Source organism: Polyodon spathula, chromosome 3 (genome assembly GCF_017654505.1).
Source record: "Polyodon spathula isolate WHYD16114869_AA chromosome 3, ASM1765450v1, whole genome shotgun sequence".
Lineage (NCBI taxonomy): Eukaryota > Metazoa > Chordata > Actinopteri > Acipenseriformes > Polyodontidae > Polyodon > Polyodon spathula.
This window is the reverse complement of record NC_054536.1, coordinates 29,300,532-29,322,144: the sequence shown is the minus strand read 5'-3', so window position 1 is coordinate 29,322,144 and position 21,613 is coordinate 29,300,532. Positions and strand designations below refer to the sequence as shown.

The window sequence follows — 21,613 nt, the reverse complement described above, 5'->3', positions numbered from 1 at the left end:
CTGTAGAAAGAGAGTCTACACTGTCATCTTCCTGGTACCATATCACTTCATGTGGTAACGGTCCATTTCCACAGTCTGTTAGACAAGGTACAAGCTTTCAACCTATAGAATTTTTTTGCACATCTTGAAATAAAGTACAATAATAATAATAAAGACAATCAAAGAATATATATTACACTAATCACACAGATACTGGAGACAGATGCAAATGCTACAGAAGGTAAACATTTGTTTTCAAACTCTTGATTACTGACTTACAGTTATACTTACAGAGAACAGATGTATGAGAATGTACTGCACTGATGCTTTTGTTACTCAAGCAATTCTTTGTGGCCCCATAGCTGCACCAGCATCAATACAAGTGGGTTAAAAATGAAGAAATAAGACACTGTGGTGTACATACCTGAGAATACCCAATGATGTCTCCATTGCTGTCAAGCACATTGAAATTAATGATTGCCCCTTGAGTGCTAGGGTCACAGAACTCAGTATCACTGTAGATGCGGGCCACTGGCTTCCCGTTCGCATGCTGCAGAGTGGACAGGATCAGGTAGGTGTAGCGTGCCAGTCCAAACGTGTGCAGTCTGATGTTCTTCATCCCCTCTTTCAGAATAAAAAGCAAAAGAAAACATGTATTACTTACCCTATTTACAAGTTCTTCAATTTTTATTTGTTTTACACCTGCTCAGTCAATTGCAGTGAATATGTTGCAGACAGGTATTGTGAAAGTTCATCTTATTAAAAGCAATGCAATTACTGTAATTCTGTTGTATCTCTACAATATATTAAGGGGTTTGTGACAGGGAGAACCCTATTGCTGGTTCTTGCACTGATGTGTGCAGCTGTGATGTGTTGTTAGGCAACCGCTGAGCTGGATATGGACTGGCAGGGGGCTGTGCTCAAGGAGGCTGCGCGCAGCTCAAAAAGGCATTTGCGCCACAGCTTGAGGAGACTGCATCGTCATGCTACATAGAGGGGTCCTTTGTTGGCATCAAGGAGGAGAATGTCCGCTCTGCAGGATTAACTACTATGGAACCCTTCAACTGCATGACAGTGTCTGTGAAGGCTCTGCTCAGCCTGGACCGTCGCAATGACCCGCAGTAGCTGGGAGGGCGGGACTTTGGTAGCAACAGCAGTAGTTTAGTTTACTGCAGGGTAGTCAATTGTTTTATGTGAAGGTCCAATATTCTAAGTTACAGCAAGGTGAAGGTCCGGAGTACATTTTAACTCTGACCCCTATCTCAGCACCCCAAAACAAACATGTAACTACGCAAATAGAATTATTACACATGTTGTTGGTTTTAGAGTTCATCATTTGGTTTATAGGAGTTTTTTGCTTTTTGCTAATCAAGACAACTGCCTTTTTCACTAGCCTGCTTTTTTTGCTGGTTTGTATCTACATGAGTTCTTTCCCTGCCAAAACTAGAGAATTGCATAACTCTACTGTATTCTTGTATGTTTCTGTGTTAGCAGACCCAAGCATTGTGTTTAACCATTGCAAAAACAAAGCTTATTGTAGAAAACAAAAGTGGAATGAAAAATGACAGTGGTTTTTCTTTCAAGTGAATTCAATAAAAAAATCTAAAAAGCTTAGAAATATAAAACAATATATAGTACCTTTACATTCAGTACATTTGTCATCGGCTAATACTCACAGTTAACTGAAGTGGGAGAAATGGTAGGTTCTCAAGGGGTTATAGGTCAGCTCAGAAAAAGCAACACAGAGGCGCAAAGATATGTATCAGTGAGAACAGAACACTAATGTCAGGGTTTTCAATTAGTTGCCAGGTATGTGGCACTTATAATGTAGTGACATTGTGGTGCGTAGTGCCGATGAGTGTCCCCTCCCACTGGGACATTTTTGAGAAAAGGGATTAAAATGAAGCATTCTGACATGTGCTAGACTGTAGTGATCTGACTGTAGTGTCTGACAAAGTCTTCCATTAGTGCAATGAAGGAGTTTTATTTCAGCACTGCTCACTGCAAAACAAGATTAACAAGAACAACAACTGACTTTTGGAGCAACAAGGCCCCTGCAATTTAAGACTTGTTGAAAATGTGTGTGGAATTGGTGACCGCACCTTTAACTGTGTACAGTATGGGACATAACATGCTGCAGCTCAGTGTTATGTCAAGTCCTGCTCTGACAGCATGTATAACACAGACAGCTCTTATGTTATCGTTTATTTTTCAGTAAAAAAAAAAAAAAAAAAAAACACCTTTAAATTGCAGTGTGTTCGTTCTGCTATTTTCGATATTAAATAGACCACAGCAAGTGTCACGTATTGTAGAAGTTTTCATTAGCACAATCTGAGAGCTATTTTAGTGAAAGGCAGTTTATTTTACTGTAGTCAAGTAAGCTACAGTATATTTCATTTTTTATTTCCTAAATATTTATTTTTCTCAGCAGTACATTGAGAAATAAAGTTTCCCCTGCAACAGCTGACAGCCCCTCATTAAAATAATTTTCTTTATGTTAAGTTTTCGGAGCATTTTGTTAATGGCACGACATGTGCAACACACAAACATTAAGTGTATTTTTATTTTAGATTTTCACTGCTGCTTGTTCTAAATTTCTTGAATGCAACTGTTCATTTTAAGCAATTTTTTTAGACATTCAGTGCTGGCCAGTCACATGTCACACAAATGGGCTTTTTTTAAATATTGGAAGCTCCTTCTGAAATACTGATAATCAATCAAAGCCATCTGATCTTATAGGCAGTCTTGAGTTTTCAGTCTTGCAGCTAAGTAGCTGCAACAGTAGGCATAGCACTGTTGTTTCACGAGTCAAGGTAACAACTCCCTCAAAGCAGCATTTACAGTGTCTACTCTGGGATTGAATTTTAATTATGGTGGCACTATCCTACCCTGTCCGACAGACTGACTTTCTTTAGTCGTTTCATTTGTTCAGAGAGCGCAGGCTCTCCCTTGGTAGATGAGGTTAGATCAAGCAAAATTGAAATTCTCCTGTACTGTATAGCAGCATTTAAAAAGTACCAAACAACAAAACAAACAGCTGTGAAAAAAATAACTGATAGCCAAAGATTCTTATATTCTCAACAACTTGTGCTGGAGAATGTCCTTACCAAGTTCCATTACATTTGGATAAGCAGTATTTAGTGAATTCGCCATGTCATGTAAACAGATTACATGATTACAGATTACATTTAGAAATAGAATAGCGATAATAACAACAATAATAATAATAATAACATCATGTCATCCTTGTTTCCTGGGCACTGTAGTTTTTAACTTTAACTACTCCATTAGCTTCATACTCGGGGCATTATTATGTAAAATAAGCATATTATGGTTTCATAACACCAGAACCAGAGTACCTTATTGTTTTTTCAAGACAGGAATCTATATTTATGATTTTATACTGTAGGATACAATTAATTCAAGTCAGACATCATTGAAAACTAATGTCTCTCACTACATAGCTGTGGCTGAATCCTGAAGGCTTAATTCAGCATCTCTACTTAATCTGACAGACCTAGCACTTTGAAGCAGGAAACCAAACATAATTACTTTTTTTTTTTCCTTTAATAACCAAGTGCAAGACAAACAAAAAATCCTTAATCCACATGGGATAGGTTTTTGATGGCGGGGGAAAGCACTTTTTTCAAGGTTTGTCTCATGCATCTGTGTAACCTTATGTGTCACTGGCTGAGAACATTCAAAAACCTTATGAAGTAGCAAGCTATTAATCAACAGTGCAGAGCCAACTGCCTCTTAAAAAAAAAGAAACTCATCGAGGACATGTGAAACACCATTTTGCTGAGATAATATCCATTTAATCCAAGAGCTGTCATTTCTGATTTCATACATGCTCCCCCGAGCTGTAATTCTCTGGGGAATTAGTAGTGTGTAATGAAAATACTAAAAGTAGAAAGTGTGTCTACGTTTGATCAGTTGACAGTCGCCTAAGGAAACTTGAAACTTACTTTCTTTTTTCTGTAATGTAATTTTCTTAATTTCTTACTTGTTGATAAAGGGAACTAGTTTGGTTAGAAAAGGCATCTAAACTAAAGCCAATGTGTAAAATGCCAGGGCACTAATTAACTCCCCACCATGGCATGTCCCCTTTTTCAGTGCTTTGTTTATGTATGAGCAAAAGAACATAGGACAATTTGTGAACGGGAGGAGGCCATTCAGCCCATCAGTGCCCATCCCACTCCCATAACATACCCATGCAACTCAGACGTCTCCTACCCTAAGTCCGTCACCACTTAATTTACTGCTGTGTCCCCTGGTACTGCTCACTGTGGTGCACTTAAAATATTGGTTGGAGCTAGTTTCTGTACGCTCCTTTCATGTTTCATTGCCTAGCGCATGGCAAAATATAAGACAATTTGTTTATAGTACTGTTTTACTGGTAGTTATTTTTTTATTTATTTTTTTACGACTAAACAAATACCGATATACTGTGTGTAACTAATTGATTGATGCTGTATTTTCACATGGACATGTACTCTCAATTTTATACAGTGTACAGTATCTGTAATGCAGATTCACACATACATTTGGAAACCAAAAGGTCTTGTAATGAAGCCCTGACACTGAATAAAACATGGGATATCTTTTCATGGTAAGAACATTTTATATTTAGCTTAAGGCTGCAATACTACTTCTCTGATCTTGACTCTTTAGGATATCCTGTAACAAATGTTTGATAATACTGTCGCTTAGCTGTGTTTTAAAATATATTATATATAAATATATATATATATATATATATATATATATATATATATATATATATATATATATATATATATATAGCTCTGGAAAAAATTAAGAGACCACTGCAAAATTATCAGTTTCTCTGGTTTTACTATTTATAGGTACGTGTTTGGGTAAAATGAACATTTTTGTTTTATTCTATAAACTACTGACAACATTTCTCCCAAATTCCAAATAAAAATATTGTCATTTTGAGCATTTATTTGCAGAAAATGACAACCGGGTCAAAATAACAAAAAAGATGCAGTGTTGTCAGACTTCGAATAATGCAAAGAAAATAAGTTCATATTCATTTTTAAACAACACAATACTAATGTTTTAACTTAGGAAGAGTTCAGAAATCAATATTTGGTGGAATAACCCTGATTTTCAAGCACAGCTTTCATGCGTCTTGGCATGCTCTCCACCAGTCTTTCACATTGATGTTGGGTGACTTTATGCCACTCCTGGTGCAAAAATTCAAGCAGCTCGGCTTTGTTTGATGGCTTGTGACCATCCATCTTCCTCTTGATCACATTCCAAAGGTTTTCAATGGGGTTCAGGTCTGGAGATTGGGCTGGCCATGACAGGGTCTTGATCTGGTGGTCCTCCATCCACACCTTGATTGACCTGGCTGTGTGGCATGGAGCATTGTCCTGCTGGAAAAACCAATCCTCAGAGTTGGGGAACATTGTCAGAGCAGAAGGAAGGTTTCTTCCAGGACAACCTTGTACTTGGCTTGATTCATGCGTCCTTCACAAAGACAAATCTGCCCGATTCCAGCCTTGCTGAAGCACCCCCAGATCATCACTGATCCTCCACCACATTTCACAGTGGGTGCGAGACACTGTGACTTGTAGGCCTCTCCAGGTCTCCGTCTAACCATTAGACGACCAGGTGTTGGGCAAAGCTGAAAATTTGACTCATCAGAGAAGATGACCTTACTCCAGTCCTCTACGGTCCAATCCTTATGGTCTTTTGCAAACCTCAGCCTAGCTCTTCTTTGCTTCTCATTGATGAAGGGTTTTTTTCTAGCTTTGCACGGCTTCAGCCCTGCCCCTAGGAGCCTGTTTCGAACCATCCTCGCCGTGCACTTCACCCCAGCTTCCGCTTGCCATTCTTTTTGTAGGTCACTTGATGTCATCCTACGGTTGCTGAGTGACATTCGAATGAGTTGGCGGCCATCCCGGTCAGTGGAGAGTCGTTTTCGCCCTCTGCCGGTCTGTAGCTTTGTTGTCCCTAATGTGTGCTGCTTGACCTTGTTCTTATGAACCGCCGTCTTTGAAATTTTAAGGATGGAAGCAACTCGACGCTCACTGTATCCCTCTGCCAGTAAAGCCAGAATTGAACCCTTCTTTTCCTCAATCAAAACTTTCGGCATGGTCAATAGTTATTTTTTGATTCCAATTAGTTTTGAGGTACTACTAGCACTGTTTTGCCATCCAGCTGGTCCTATTGCAAGAGGATAGTGATGACCACAGGAGTGGTTTTTATACTTTTCCTTGTTAAATAAGATTTGGTTCAGGTGATCCCCTAATCAGTATCTCATTCATGTGCCTGTGTTGGAATTCAACAGACACTGGAATGGAATGGCTGCCATACATGTAGAGATGCTGATTTAAGAAAAATTTGCAGTGGTCTCTTAATTTTTTCCAGAGCTGTGTGTATATATATATATATATATATATATATATATATATATATATATATATATATATATATATATATATATATATATATATATATATTTATCTTAGTTTTTTTATTTTACAATCAAAACTGCATTTTCTTTTTGTTCTTTTTTTTTTAAATTGTTCTATTTGTACAGTACTAGTAATTTAATAGCTATAACTTGAGGACACATCAAGTGCAACCATTTTCTAATATAAAAATCCTTGACTATGTCTCAGATTTTATCCACTGTCATCTCATCCCGCCTCCTGTTTTCCTTTTTTTTTTTTTTAAATAATGATGATTCAAAACATCAAATGAAGACACAAATGTTAAAATAATTATACAACACAACTCATGTTATATGTCTTTTTAAATGAGTCTCATTTAAAAAAAAAAAAAAAAAAAAAACCTTAAAAGGTCACAGATCAGGGCCCCAGTGAAGGCTTAGATCAGACTCATAAAGAGTCAACAGAAGGCACCCGAGATGTCCCAAGGGGCTTGTAGCTAAGAAATGCACCACACTGAGATTGCAATAGGGCCAGAGCTGTCCATGAGCCATGCATTGCAGGGGTGCATACATCGTTCAGCCAGCACGTGTCAGGATAAGCAGCTACACACTGCAGAAATAATCCTTCTGGGAGAACTAACAGATGTTTCCACTCCGGGGGTGGTGCCTGCAACACTGGAGGCTAATGAGTAGACAATAAGTTAGATTTATTTATTTATAGAGGTGCCTTTACACTTGTATTCTCTATTTAGGCATACTAAAAGAAACGTGGTCAGTTCAGCATCAAACCTTTCAACTAGAAGTCTTTCTCTGCATGTCTTTGATCTTTTGAATGGAGAAGAAGACATGAAAGGAAAGCGATCACTAGTGTAAACCTTTAGGGCTGCACTTTGTTTCACATACTGTGCTCTTATTTATTTATTTTGTAATGTAGTGTGGCCAATTATTTTACCCATGTTATTTTTACCTCCTGTAGTTAGAATGTCTAATTATGTTCGCTCTCCACAGCAACTCCCCACAACAGCTCAGGAGAACTGAAGGACAGCAGCACCAGGTCCCAAGACCAAGTTAACTGCCTCATCACCTCAAGGAGCTTACTGGACACATGGCCAGTAGTTATTGAAATGAGTGTAGACCTGTTCCATCTGAAAGAACCCTGTGTGCTGATCGTGACACAACAAAATAAAAAATAAAGAAAATGTATTTAACCACAAAGACGCCATGTAAAACCACAAAAGAAGGCATAATAATTACATGGAGACAACTATATATGTGTTTCTGCTTGGAGCTTAGCTTTGACGTTATTGTTTACAAAAAAGACAGGTAATTTAGGCTGTGTTGATTAGCAGCACATTTGCTTTTTAATTTAAAACCACACATATCAATAAACTACTTGTTGCTGAGTTACTTTTTGCCAGTACTGATAAGCTACATCTGTTACAGCCAAAGTGTCTGTATTGTAATCCCCTGCTACTTTATCAACTGCAAAAAACACTGAAAAGCAGGACAAATGTCCAGATTCCTAACCAAAAAGCAATGAAAGTACAAATGTACCTTAAATGTGATTGAGCCAGCAAGATCTTGGGCACAATATCTAATTTCTAAGGATGCCTTTTTTTCACACTGAAGACAGGACAGGGGGTAACTTGATGTCTGCAAAAGTGTTTCATTCATTGCGTTTACATGAGCATAAGAATTCCAATAGTTTTCGAAAACTACGTTTTTGGAAAACTAATTCCGATATCAAAATTCATGTAAACACAGTTTTCGGAAAATGTATTGGAATATTCCGAAAGTCAGTTTTCGGAAAACAGCACCTAGAAATTTCTGATTAAATTCCGAAAACTAACAAAATGTGTATCATGTAAACACACTTTTCGGAAAACGTATTGAAAAATAGCATACTGCGCATGTGCACACTTTTTGTTTCTTTTCTCCTGCACGTGATTTTAGAAAACTGAGAAAATAATAATAATCTGGCATCCATTTGTCTAGTTAGGGATAAAGTGATGCATTTGTTAAAGTCTGCACAAGTTTTCCAGTTTTAAAATGACATGAGAATTTAAAATAATGTCTGCAAAAGAAACTGGTAATATAGAAAAGGATAAGCTGTTAGAAAGGCTTGTTGTACATTGTGGGGAATCTGAATAGAGGTATAGGACAGAAATCTTTGAATTTAAGACCTGACACTTTGATAAAGTACTTGAGTTTTTGGATTGGTCTCTGTTCTATTGCAGAAATGTCCGGTCTGTTCAGATCCTACCTAGGATACTACAGTACTTTGCACGCAAAAATATCCTGTGTTTTCCTGAAAACGTCAATCCATGTATACAGTTGAATTCTAATTCGATTTTCTATCGTTAATCATGTAAACACAGAAAAGTGACGTTTTAAGAAAATTAGTTTTCTGATTGCAGTTTTCCAAAAACATTTGTTTTTCCGAAAATGCTTTGTCATGTACTGATTGAGTCACTCGACATTTTCTAGAAACACAGTGCCTAAATCCTGCAGTATTATAGGACATGAGTGAATGTCCATTATGAAGCCATCAACTCCCACAGCCTGCAGAGCAGGCATTTTCCTTGGAAGTCTTCAACACAGCAATAGATCAGATCATTTGTTTCTGTTATGGCTGCAAGACTTAAGAAGTATCGAAAACTGATTATTTTATTATATATCAGTGCTTTTGGTTCTTTGAAGTAAAAACACACAATAAGCACATTTCACATATCCAGCTGACAAATGCAAGTTGAATTATGGATTGTTCAAACGGTATCTGGAGATGAATGATGAACTGAATTCTCTTTGTCGTCCTGTAATATGTGATTTATTATCTCTATGCATTGTATATTACTGCATAGGTCTGTATTCAGTGGGGATGTATGTATGTATGATTTTGATAGTGGCTGGCATACACATTTAGGTTATGGATACAGTAGTGGTGCTGATCACAGATTTTCTGTACATAGTTAAGGAAGTGCAAGCCGAGTCATACCATCTGAAGCTCCGTTGTTCGAATCCTGGCTGTGTTGTTTCTACTTTGAGCTACCATGGATTGGGGAGGAAAATTGTTGGGAGTTAATGCACCTCATAACTCTTTGGCTTATTGTTCAGGTGCCCCACGAGTTCAGGGTTCGATTGGTGAAAAGATATGTTTAGTTTGACAGCACAAGCAGAGACCATTGTCGATCATCTTTCCTCCTGGTAGGAAAGTGTGTTGTAGTGGTGGGACGGCATTAAGAATTTATCAAATACTTGTCAGAAGTCTACAGAACACTGCTTGGGCAGTTTCAGCACCACTTGCTGGATGTCCTTCTGGAATACACTTAAGCGTATAGGATATTGGTCTGTGTCTGACTACAACTTTAGTCTCTCTAGCTGCAAGGAACTCTCCATTAAACCGACAGGGAAAACAACTTGGAAACCAATGCCCCAGCATGGTGTTAGGAGAGATGTGTCTCTCTGAGAAGGCAATGAAATAAGGATCTGGCTACTCTGACGGTAATTAATACCCCATGGTAGCTCTCTTGAAGAGCATTCTTAACCATGTTGCTCTGGCTAAATTCCATTACAAGCCTAATTTCTTGCATTGCTAAATTGCCTAGCCTAATTTGAACAAACAATTCTTAATTTCCCTTGAAATAGTCCATCTCAGAGGAACTACAGTATATTCAAATAAATTATACAGGAAACTAAGCTTAAATAAATAACTGTTCATTTACAAGCTTATTACACCAGATATGCCCGTATGTTTTGTTTTCAGCTTGATAACGCAAACCTCATCTCAAAGGTGTAGATGTTGGGGTATGCAGCAGCTGCTTTTTCCAGTTCTTATTTCTTAAAGAATGAATAAGGTGTGGAAAAAGGCTTCACTAATAATTTTGCCAGATGTGTCAGAGCTGCAGAGTTAAGGAATTTCTACCATCCTTGATTAAAACTGTTTAGTCCACAGTAACACTTAGTGGGCATTATGTATATATGCCAACATGCAAATGAAGAACTTCTGTCAGATTTAAAAGCTAAGGATTATACGAGGTGAAGCACAACTGGAGATTAACGCACCATTATTTAAACAGCCTTATACTTCTGCCAACTTGATGCATCAGAAAGCATCAAACACAAGAGGAGGCATATCTAAAAAGTTAAATCCCTATGCATATATATATATATATATATATATATATATATATATATATATATATATATATATCACTTAATGAAATGAAAAAAAAAAACAACACAAAAAAACACCTGAGGTTGTTAAAAAAAAAAAAAATGTTTCACACTCTCATTGGCTGCAGTTATTTATGGCTTTCTAAAATAAGAAAGGTACTTTTCCACTTTAGATTCACTGGATGCTTGTAAATTTAGAAATAGAACTGTCTACAGTCAGACATATTATGGTTGGAATCTAGCTGAGCTCAGCATAAGCAGTTTAATCCTCACCTGAAGGAACAGACACATCAGTGTTGCAGGGCAGCCGCTGAAAGTGTCTGACTTGTGAACAATACAACTTGGTTATCAGTGTAGATTTTAAAGGGATACGGTAAACCGGTCCAAACTAATGACAGGGAGTTCTTATAGAGGAACATGGAAGGCCATTCAGGTCAAAAACGCATACACGTTTCAAATATTTAGTAAACATACTAAATTGAATATAGTATGTGTTGTAATTTGAATTATTATTACACTTATTAATTTGGCCAGTCAGATCACTGAAAAAGAAATAAGAGCCAATGAATTTAAAGAAAATAGTATGTTTAATAAATTATCCAGTTAAAAGTCACCTTATATCTGAAATTGGGAAAAAAAAAAAAAAACAAAACAAAAAAATGTCTGGGTAGTATAAACTGAAACGTGGCACAGTCGATATTGTCTGTCTGAAGAAGTCGGCATAGAGTTACCAGATTTCTAGATTGAAAAATCTGGACATAATCGTAATTTAAAAGTTAAACATTGGTTGTAATTATTGCAGATCGTAACAATTCACTGTTTTCTTTTTACTGTCATCTGACTAAAATAGCAAAAAAAAAAAAGTCGTGCATACTGATAAATCATCTCTTGATCACTCGATTTATCACCAAACTCCTCAATAATGCTATCCAAGTCATTATTTTATTACTATAACATCTGGATCCAGAAGAAGTTATCTTGTTTGTTTATGTCCGTGTTATGTCTGTGGTGAATGGACTATGCGTATTGCTCAGATCTGCCTCCATTTTTTTTTCTGGCTTCTCTTGGCGATTGAAAGCTTTTCTCTGCTTTTTCCGGAGAAAAAAACAAATAGAGACCTGTGATTGATGCCTTTTTGAAGATGTTGGTCAGGGTCCAACATCGGACCATAAAGGAACCATTTTAATGTCGGACCTTGTCCGGCATAGGACTGCAAACGGTTACGTTTTGTTTCATTTAGAAAGCTGTAAAGCAGAGCTGCAGAGATGGAAGGCAAAGTGGATAGCTGTCACAGAGAAAAACAAGCCGAACAGCATTCTAGTTTGAATGCCGATTTCTACCCTAATATCAACACTTCTTTTTGTGCTTTGGCCACAATGCCAGTAAGTGTTGCTATGGCTAAAAAGATAATTTAGTGCAATTCGAAGACTGAAAACTGCGGAATAGCATTGGGAAAAAGTCGGTTTATGGGTTTGCCACTCATGCACTTGCATCAAGATGTTCCAACTGATGTGCAGCAAGTGCTAAACGATTTCGACCCATGTGGTGATCACTGTAATACATCATTACTTATGTACCAATGCTAACTGTTGTAAAACACCCTGTTTAGATGTTTTAAATAAAGCAATTCTAACTAGTTGTGTAATTGTTTTGAAGAATAGTTTACTTGTAATTGTATGGTTTCTATTGAATTTCATATGCTGATAGACACCACAGATGAACAGCTTTTACTTTGTGTGTGTGTGCGCGTGCGTGTTGGTGCGGGGGGAGCATCTAAGCAGCTTTGCATCCAAAGTTGAAAGTCCTGCCTGCGTGCCTAGTCACGAGGGCTTCTTAGCATGCTGCAAGACAGACCCCGATCTCCACCGTTTACTCAGCTGACACTGTATTTTACAACAACAGCCACTTTGCGGCAAAGCAATGGGATTTGACCACACTACGACTCCTGTTGTAAAAACAGTTAACTCAATTCGAACTAGAGCCTACAACACCGTCAGTTTAAAATACTATTCAATGAAGATTGGTAATCTTTTGCTTCACTGTTTGATAAGGTGGCTTAACAGAGGGTGCGTCGATTTCTTTCTCTTGTGTGAGAAACTACAACTTTCTTGGAGTCAATAAACAAAAGTTGTGTACAGTTGTCTGACAGTGTGTGGATGCTTGACTTGGCATTTTTAACTGACGTCACAGAGAAATGAAATAGCCTGAACTGAATTGCAAGGAAAACAAACAACAATTGCAGACATGATTAGTGCATTATTGGGAGCAACAGCTGCAGAAGAAAAGAATGCAGCATTTTTCGGTTGTGCAAGAAACATTAGAGGGAAATGACACTGGTGCAGAACTTTTGGACACCAGTAAATACCTCAATCTTTTGACTAGACTTAGGCAAGAATTTAACGACGGATTTCATGATTTTCAGCATCTGGAACCTTGTGTAATGTTTACTTCAAATCATTTTATGGATGGGAATGTAAGTGACATTGCTGAACAAGTGGGGTCATTGCTTAATCTGGATTGTGTTGAACTGGAAATGGAGATCTTAACACTCTGCGGTCCTATGTCCGACCAGGTCCGACATTACAATTTTCCATTTCCAGTCAAAAAGACGTAAAGCACAGGTCTGCGGTTGTTTTTTCTCCGGAAAAAAGCAGAGAAAACCTTTCAATGGCTGAGTGAGACCGTTATGAGCCGAATGAAGCCAAAAAGGGCGTACCTCATAGCCCCGTGCACTACAGAGATAACACGGACATAAACAAAGGAAACAGCTGCTTCTGCATCCAGCGCTCAAAGAATATCACAGACATTTGCAGTGCTTTTTGAGATGTTACAGTAATAAAATAATGACTTGGATCACATTATTGAGGAGTTTGGTGGTAAAACTAGTGATCAGGAGCGGATTTATCAGTATGCAAGTCTATAAAGAGGTATGTGAAAAGTACAGTAAACAAGGAGTGGGGCTTGGCTGGAGATGCAGAATTGAGTGTCCTTTTGCAATTCAGTGCCTTTTAAACCTGTTTTCTTAAAAATATATTGAAATAAACAGCGCATGTGAAAACAAATTGGACCTGATGCGCCTCACAAGCGCTGAATAAACTGACTGCAAAGGGTTAATCTTCAAAACGACATTCAGTTGAAAGCAAGATGCCCAGTGTCTGACATCTGGACTTTAGTAGACAAGGACAAGTACAGAAATATCTGCACAGCAGCAATGGCATCCTTGTTTGGTTCCACTATGTGAATCTACCTTTTCTGACATGAACTTTATCAAATCAATATTTCAAACTCGCCTGAGTGACGAGCATCTGAATGGCTCCATCAAGGTTGCGCTTTCTAATTACAAGCCAGATTTTCCCAGTCTGAACCGTGAGAGCGAGAAAACAGCAACAAGTCACTGTGTGTGTGTGACTCGGGATCATCAGAACTGGGATGGCCGTGTGTATATCCGGGATCGCCAGGACTGAGATCACCAGGCACGTGAACCAGGACTTATTGTTGTATGTATGTGGAAGTAGAACGAGTTTAATGGGATCGGTTACCAATCCCCGAATAGTATAGTGAGGGCTCAGTACAGCCTTTTAACAACATGATGCTCTGTAGTGGAGACAGTGCATGGCCTGAGCTTGGCCACCAGCGAGCAAGGAGAATTTATTTAAACAGCAGATAAAGGATCCGTGAAGGCTACTGCCTAGCCGGACCTTAATTCATTATTGGCGTTCGTGATTATTTTTGTTTAATTATTTATTTTCTGTGCTCTGTGAGCAAGTGTTTATTTTTGTTTAAACATTTTATTTATTTTTGTATTTAAAATAAAAACGGTGCACTCTGTGTCTTTTTGTTGGAACTGCAGCTCCCTGACCTGTGTGTGCTTACTTCTGGTCTGAGTCACCACAACGCCATTTCCTGCCACAGTCCTACACAGATACAAGTACAGCAAAACTCTGCATAAATGCAATATTTGAAACCAAGCCCTGTGCAGTTGTGAAAACATGAGATTGCTCAGTAATCTCCCAGCATACAAACCAGCTGAAAGCTATATGTTTGTATGTATGTAATGAATACTGATGAAATACAGACAAATCATTTTTACCGTGAATAAATAAAACCAACCAATAAATATATATATTTTTATGTAGTGATAAGGAAAGATTTTGACTAAAAAATAACATGTAGGCAATAAACAATAAACACCACAACAACACATCCTCACAAAAAAAAAAGAGGTTGAACTAGAGAGAGAGCGAGTGAGAGAGACACACGAATAAATCATATCCGTGTAAACAGGTTGTGGGGGGCGGAGGGAATGAGAGTGTCTAATGCTTCAGCGTATGATACTCCTTGAAGCATGGAGCAATGCAGAGCTTGGTACAGCGTCTTCACTGTCACTTGATGTTGATGGTAAATACTCTTCACTGACACTCACTGACACCCGATTCATTGGAATAAAATGCACTCCGCGTGAAGTGCAGGATGCACCCTAGAGCCCGGAGATAGCAAGTTTGAATCCAGGCTATGACATTGCCGACTGTGACCTGGGGTTCTTAAGGGGCGGCGCACAATTGTCAGAGCGCCACCAGGGTAGGGAGGGCTTAGGTCGGCAGGGCAATCCACGGTTCACTGCGCACCAGCGACCCCTGTGGCTGATAGGGAGCCTGCGGGTCTGCAGTGGAGCCATTCAGATTTGTGTTCTCCTCCGGCACTATAGGCCTGGTGGCTTCACTGGATTGGCAGGAACACGTTTCGGACGATGTGCATTTCAGCCTCCGTTCCCAGAGTCACCAGGGGGTTGAAGCCGTGAAACGGGATACAAATAATAATTGGACAATCCAAATTGAGGATAAACCTGGGTAAAAAAACCATTGGCGACGACTAAAAAAAAAAAAAAAAAAAGGTTTTAACATTTTTTTTTCTATTTAGTTAGTTAACCCATTTTATAAGCATGTGCCAGGATTGTGCTGTGGGCTCAGATGTTACTGGCAGGGTAAGAGACTCAGACACAGAGAAGCTGCAGTTTAAGCGCCGATGCGCGAGTTTAAATTTACAACTAAACAAAATAAAATGTTTACACAAAAATAACCCAAACCAAACAGAAACAAAAGGGTACAAGGGCCAAAATAAACAGCAAAAACACTAATGTCAGGCTGGGCATTCGCCTTCACTGATCTCTATACATATAAACCAATATGGAGTCCCTCCATTGTGGCTGCTCCCAATTAGCACCAATTATTTATTAGGAGCAGCCACATTCTCACATGTTTTTGGCAGGGGCAGGAATTAACCCCATCCCTGCCTGCCAACCACCACTAAAACACCACAAAACACTATTTACAAGCAGGGCCCCAAAGTGCAATAAGGCAGTTCAGTGTGTGAGGTACTCTAATTCATCACTTTCTATGTGTGTTGTAAGTCACGAGGTGACGCACCAACCAAGTGGTGACAGAGACAGTTATTCTGTCACTTACCCCTCCCTCTCACAACTGTAAATCAGCATTATGAGTTATACCACTATAGTAACACTAATAAACAAATTACCTGAACATTTGTTGACTTCTTATTTTTTTACATCAGAATTGTTTTATGATATTATAAGAAAGTAAATAAAAAGGGAAATCAGAATACATGATTATCCATTCACACAGCAAGATACAACAACTAGACGTGAAACAATACCTGGATGCTGTTAATTAATATCATTAGAATACAGCACCAAGGAAAATGACTTACAGCTGAGCAGTCTTTGTGTTAACACTTTGTCTAGAATGAAGATATACATACAACTAATGCATTAAATATATTTAACCGGGTAAAAAATGGTTGCTTGATTAATTTACTTGCTGAATGACCTCTTTTTTAGGTCGTCCACTTGAAAAAACAACCAGAATATACCAGTGTTATTTTGAAAGCTTTCAATAAGTCCATTAAGGATTCATATTAGCTTAAGACAGGTGTTCGCAAACTTTTTCAGTCTGAGAACCCCTTTTTTTGTATGTAAACAACTTGAGACCCCAAATTTTTAATAAATATGCACAGCTATATTTTTAAACAAATGTATCATTTCAAAACATTTAAATCACACACTTTAAAAGCTGCACTGGGAATCAAAGACTAATTTAATAATCTACACATTTTCAGCTTCAAAAAAGCAAAACACATTAAAATCCACACCTGCTTTTCAGATGAGGCTGTCAATACTGGTAATACACGTTTTACAGATCCTCTTCAACATTGAGACGGTTAAGGTATTTGCTTTTGATTGCAACCAGATGCAAAAGGCATGTCGATGCAAGCCACAAGCATTTTAATGGCTTTACATACTAGTTCAGAGTATTCCATGTGCAGAGATGACCAAAAATCAAAAATTAATTGTTTTGGAAAAGTGAGCCTTAGGGTATTATTGCATGATAAATCCACAAGCTTGTCCTGTGCTGCTGGGGGCAAGGTTATGTTTTTAATAGCATATTTTTAAAATGCTATTTGTTGTTGTAACTTGAGGAAAATAATGCTGCAGCTGTTTTTTCTCTCATGAAATATGCCATCAGAGAGAAAAGTTTGCTACCCAAGGGAGAAAAACTGTTAAAAAACCCACCATATATATTTTTGACATTCCAGTGTCCATATTTTGTAGTTATTTTTCTCCTCTGTGTAAAACTGTAGCCATATTTAATGTCTTGACCATTATAAAATAAAGCTACATTTGTAGCTGTTTTGAGTTGTTCCTGATGAATTTACTTTCAGTTTGTATTTTTCACATTTAATACTCTTCTGCATCTCACGCACTTTCTATTTGCCACAGTCACATGCTAAACTTGCTGTCTAAGGCCAGCGTCACATGCTAAACAGAATCAAGTCTCTACCTTGTGTCTTCCCTATTACTTGGCTAAAAGAAACCAATCTTATTTAATTAGGGAAATTCAAATTAAATCAGTAATTTTAAAATATTAAATTGCTGTAAACAGGAGTCAGATGTTAATGCTGCCATGACTGAAATCATTCAAAAATGATTCCTCAGTTACATCTAACAGCAGTTCAAATGAGTTTATTTAGAATATTTATTTTACAGCATGAAAAAAGGAGTGGAATTAAGCTCTGCCACGGTTTAGATCTATTGAGTACAACCCAGTAGACCCACACTTGTCTAGTCTAACCCTACCCTGATCATCGTAACCATTTACATACATGCAATCAACTGGTACAGTGTTTCTGCAAAGTTGAAACAAACAATTTTACATTCAGTGAAGTATAATTGCTGCTGGAAACTAATATGTCTGGTACATTTATCTCTCAGGCTACCAGGAGGCAATGGTACTTATTCCTGTACAAAATCAGCATCTGCTAAGGTGGAGAACTGAAATAAACCATTACAAGTGATTTTACTTGGATATCTTGCATTTAAGAGTCTGCTAAATCTGTCCTTGAAACCTCCTTTTATAAAGTCACTGAACAAATAAGTAGGTGTTATCAAAAAACAATCTATTCTTTCAATTACATTTTCTCTCCAATTTAAAAAAGTATCCCACTTCACTGCAGAAACCCACTACTGACTGAGGAGGACTGAAGAGCTATGGGTGACCTCTGGTTCCTATGTCACCCTAATTGCTTCTTTTCCTCTGTACCCACGAGTGTACAGGATCGGTAACTGGTCTCAACCAGGATTCGAACTAGCACGCTCTGGACTAAATTTCTCACTGTCCATATAGTAGTGCTTTTATCAGATGAGCCACAAGGCACCCCAGTTTTATTTATTTAAACACCCAGTTGCTTATCCTGCGATTTCCGCATGGAGTGCAAGTGAGTCCAAATGTGTCACTCCCGTGAGAATAGCGTGCAGGGGGTTATATGCTTATCTGCAAAGTTTAATGTCTTTTCGATGTGCTCCAGTAAATAATTAAGCAGACTAAATGGATGCCAGCTAGCTACAGAGAATGAGATGAAGGTATTTATTTCTTTATTGATGTTACAAAGGGTTGTAAGGAATTTATTTTGCTGATGAAGTACACTTCACAGATAATAATGCATATAACAGCGATACAAACCAGTACCTGAAACGGTGCTAGATAGAAACTAAGTTTACCACATCAAGCATCTTGTATGACATAATTGAAAATTTGCGACGCATGTTTTTGGATGTAGATGTACTAGATAAAGATGTTCGCATTGATGAGAGTTTGATGGGCGTCTGCTTTGAAATCTAGCACAAAAAAGAATTTCAAAAAAGTGATAAGACTTTTTGTTGCACTGTTGTAATAATGCTGCGATATGCTATTTATACTTCTATAATGCTGTCATTGAAAAAAGTATGTTATTTTGTTACTTATATTGTTATAATGCTATAATTCTAAACAAATTGTTATTTAAGTCCTGAATAATATATTTCTGTTTTTCTTAATAACAATAAAAAAGTGTGCATTTTACAAAATAAGGCAGAAAATGTTTTGAAAACTGTCCAAACTGCTTATTTGAGGGCTAAGAATGAAAAAAATAAAATAAAACAAAAATAATAATAATAATATTATATCTATCTATCTATCTATCTATCTCTCTCTCTCTCTCTCTCTCTCTCTCTCTCTCTCTCTATATATATATATATATATATATATATATATATATATATATATAATGTTTTACATGCATATTGACAAAATAAAGGAGCAGCTGAGTGCTTAATGCAGCTAAAAGACGTTATCTGTTCTGTTGCAACATAAAAGCTAACACATTATTGACCCCCTGATTTCCCGTGACTAGTCTTTCTTCTCAGAAAGAAAACGGAATTGCACTGTGGTCCTTCTTCACAAGGTGTTTGTGGTACTGTCCTTTATTTCTTATTTCTTCCAATTACTATTGTTTACTTACTTGTGAGGCGTTCCAAAGCATTGAATCCGTGGTTAAGGGCTATAATATCTAGGAAGGGAATGGTACCATCTTCAAACCTAAAACGAAATTGGAGGCAAAGAAAATGCATTACAGTCTACCTCACTTAAGCGTATATCTTTAAGTGTATTCCACCTAAGTGTATTCAATTCCAAACTCCAAAACCATTACCAATGCTGCATCATTAAAGCATTAAAGTGTAATATTGGGAGTGTATACTCCTGTTTTACTGTATAGTGGTGACACTTTGTATACAGTTAACTGAGCATGTGCATTGTGCACTGACATAAACAGGCACGGACACGGTGTCAGGAACGTGAACGCTTTCAATACATCCCAGCACTAAAATGGCTGGAAAAAAGGAATGTAAAACACTTTTCATTAAAAGACTGTAGAGGACTATGGTGTGCTAAAATGAACACAGCATTTGATAAAGGTATGTTGATAATGATTTTTGTTTAATTTTCAGGTATGCTAAAATTACATGTAGGTGTATGAAGAGAATATGAATGAACATAGTTTTCAGAATGAATATTGTAGATTGTCTGTGCAGCACATACACCATTTAAGCAGAAATAATTTCCATTTATTCCCTGAAAGGGCTATTTTGTGAATGTCAATCACTGTGAATTGTCTACCATTTACTGTTCATTTACATAAAATACATTATAAACAGATGGCTATGTGATTTCTTATTCAGTAAAAGTATAAACCATACTTTTAAAAGTATAAACCACAAAAATAAGTATTATATTATACTTGCAAACTTACTATGTACAAAATCTATAAAAAAAAAAAAAAAAAACTAAAAAATTTTAACGAGTAAAATCAAAATGAATCGTGTCCCATTAAAAACAACGGCAAAGATCCCGCAAAACACAAAAAAGTCTGAAATCAAGAACACCTTTAAATAAATAATACACTAGTAGATATATTTGATTTGCACGGTCGAGCACACGCTTTATCTGAAGGACTAGCCCCAGGAGAAGTTATCAAAAGTAACAAAAAAAAAAAAATTAAAAAAGAGGCATTTGAGACGACCTTAGTCACACTTTTTTGTATTACTTAATGAAAAGAAAAACAATGAAATCACATCACATTATGATTAAAAAGTTAAATATGTACATTTAAAATTAGTTTTTCTTATTTTTATTTATTTATTCCTAAATAGAAATTTGAGACATCTTAGTCACACAAAATGAAAAGAAAAATAATGAAATCACATCACGTTTTTCTTATTTTTATTTATTTATTCCTAAATAAAATTCACATCTTATCACAAAATGAGGCACCTACGATGTTGACACGTCAACTTTCAGGAGACTCAGCTCCTTTAAGATTTCAGTGTGATTCACACATTTTACGCAAGTCACAGCATAATCACGTACTCACTGTGTTGTGCTACGCGACCTGTCTTGCTCTGAAAAGCGATCTCTGTTCATTTGAAAATATTTAACAAAGTGACATCCCAATTAAATGGTATAAATAACATTAAGAAGAACCGTCTCCCATTTAAGCAGACATCCCGATCATGAGTATTCCGATTAGGCGGTGCTGACTGTATCATCTTTGTGTTATTTTTTTTTTCATTACTGTAGGTTTCAGTCTTGCAAGATGAAGGTTTGCTGTTTTTGTTTGAAAGCATTTTCACTACAGGAAATACTATTTAAATACAACACAGTAAATAACTGAACTGTCAATGTTGTTTTCCAGTCCTATATGCATTTTATTGTGAATTTAATATTATTTGGAAATTACATTTTTATTCAAAACATATGTGCTTTTAGTGATCATTTCCCGAGCTGAACAACACTGACATCAGCCAGCTTCAGGACAGCACTGCAAAAACAATTCCAATTAGTGTCAACCAAATTATAAAACAGCTGAAACACTCCTATCTGGACCACTGGGACACAAACACTAAAACACAAAACAAACTGTCGGACCTTAAATAGAAACTACACACTGGCAGAATACCTGGCAACTGACAGAAACACAAAGCAGAGGCAGGTTCCTGACCAAATACCGGCTCAATTACCACAACCTGGCCATCGAAAAGACCGACACAGGCAGATCTGGCTGGCCAGGGAGAACAGGCTCTGTGGTCACTGCGAGACAGGAGAGGTCGAGACAAAGATTCACTTCCTAATGCACGGTGAAAAACAT

The 21,613-nt window shown here is 37.3% G+C and overlaps 1 protein-coding gene across 2 annotated transcripts in view; it reads right to left on the bottom strand.

Moving 5' to 3' along the window:
- Nucleotides 1–21,613, bottom strand: part of mocos (molybdenum cofactor sulfurase) — a 109,354-nt gene that overhangs the window by 45,330 nt on the left and 42,411 nt on the right. For both annotated transcript variants that reach the window (XM_041244951.1, XM_041244952.1), the window contains exons 5-6: nucleotides 19,430–19,506; nucleotides 404–603 (exon numbers count right to left, since the gene is read on the bottom strand). In XM_041244951.1, coding sequence (XP_041100885.1) covers nucleotides 404–603; nucleotides 19,430–19,506 — 277 coding nt within the window. The remainder of the gene's footprint in view (nucleotides 1–403; nucleotides 604–19,429; nucleotides 19,507–21,613) is intronic.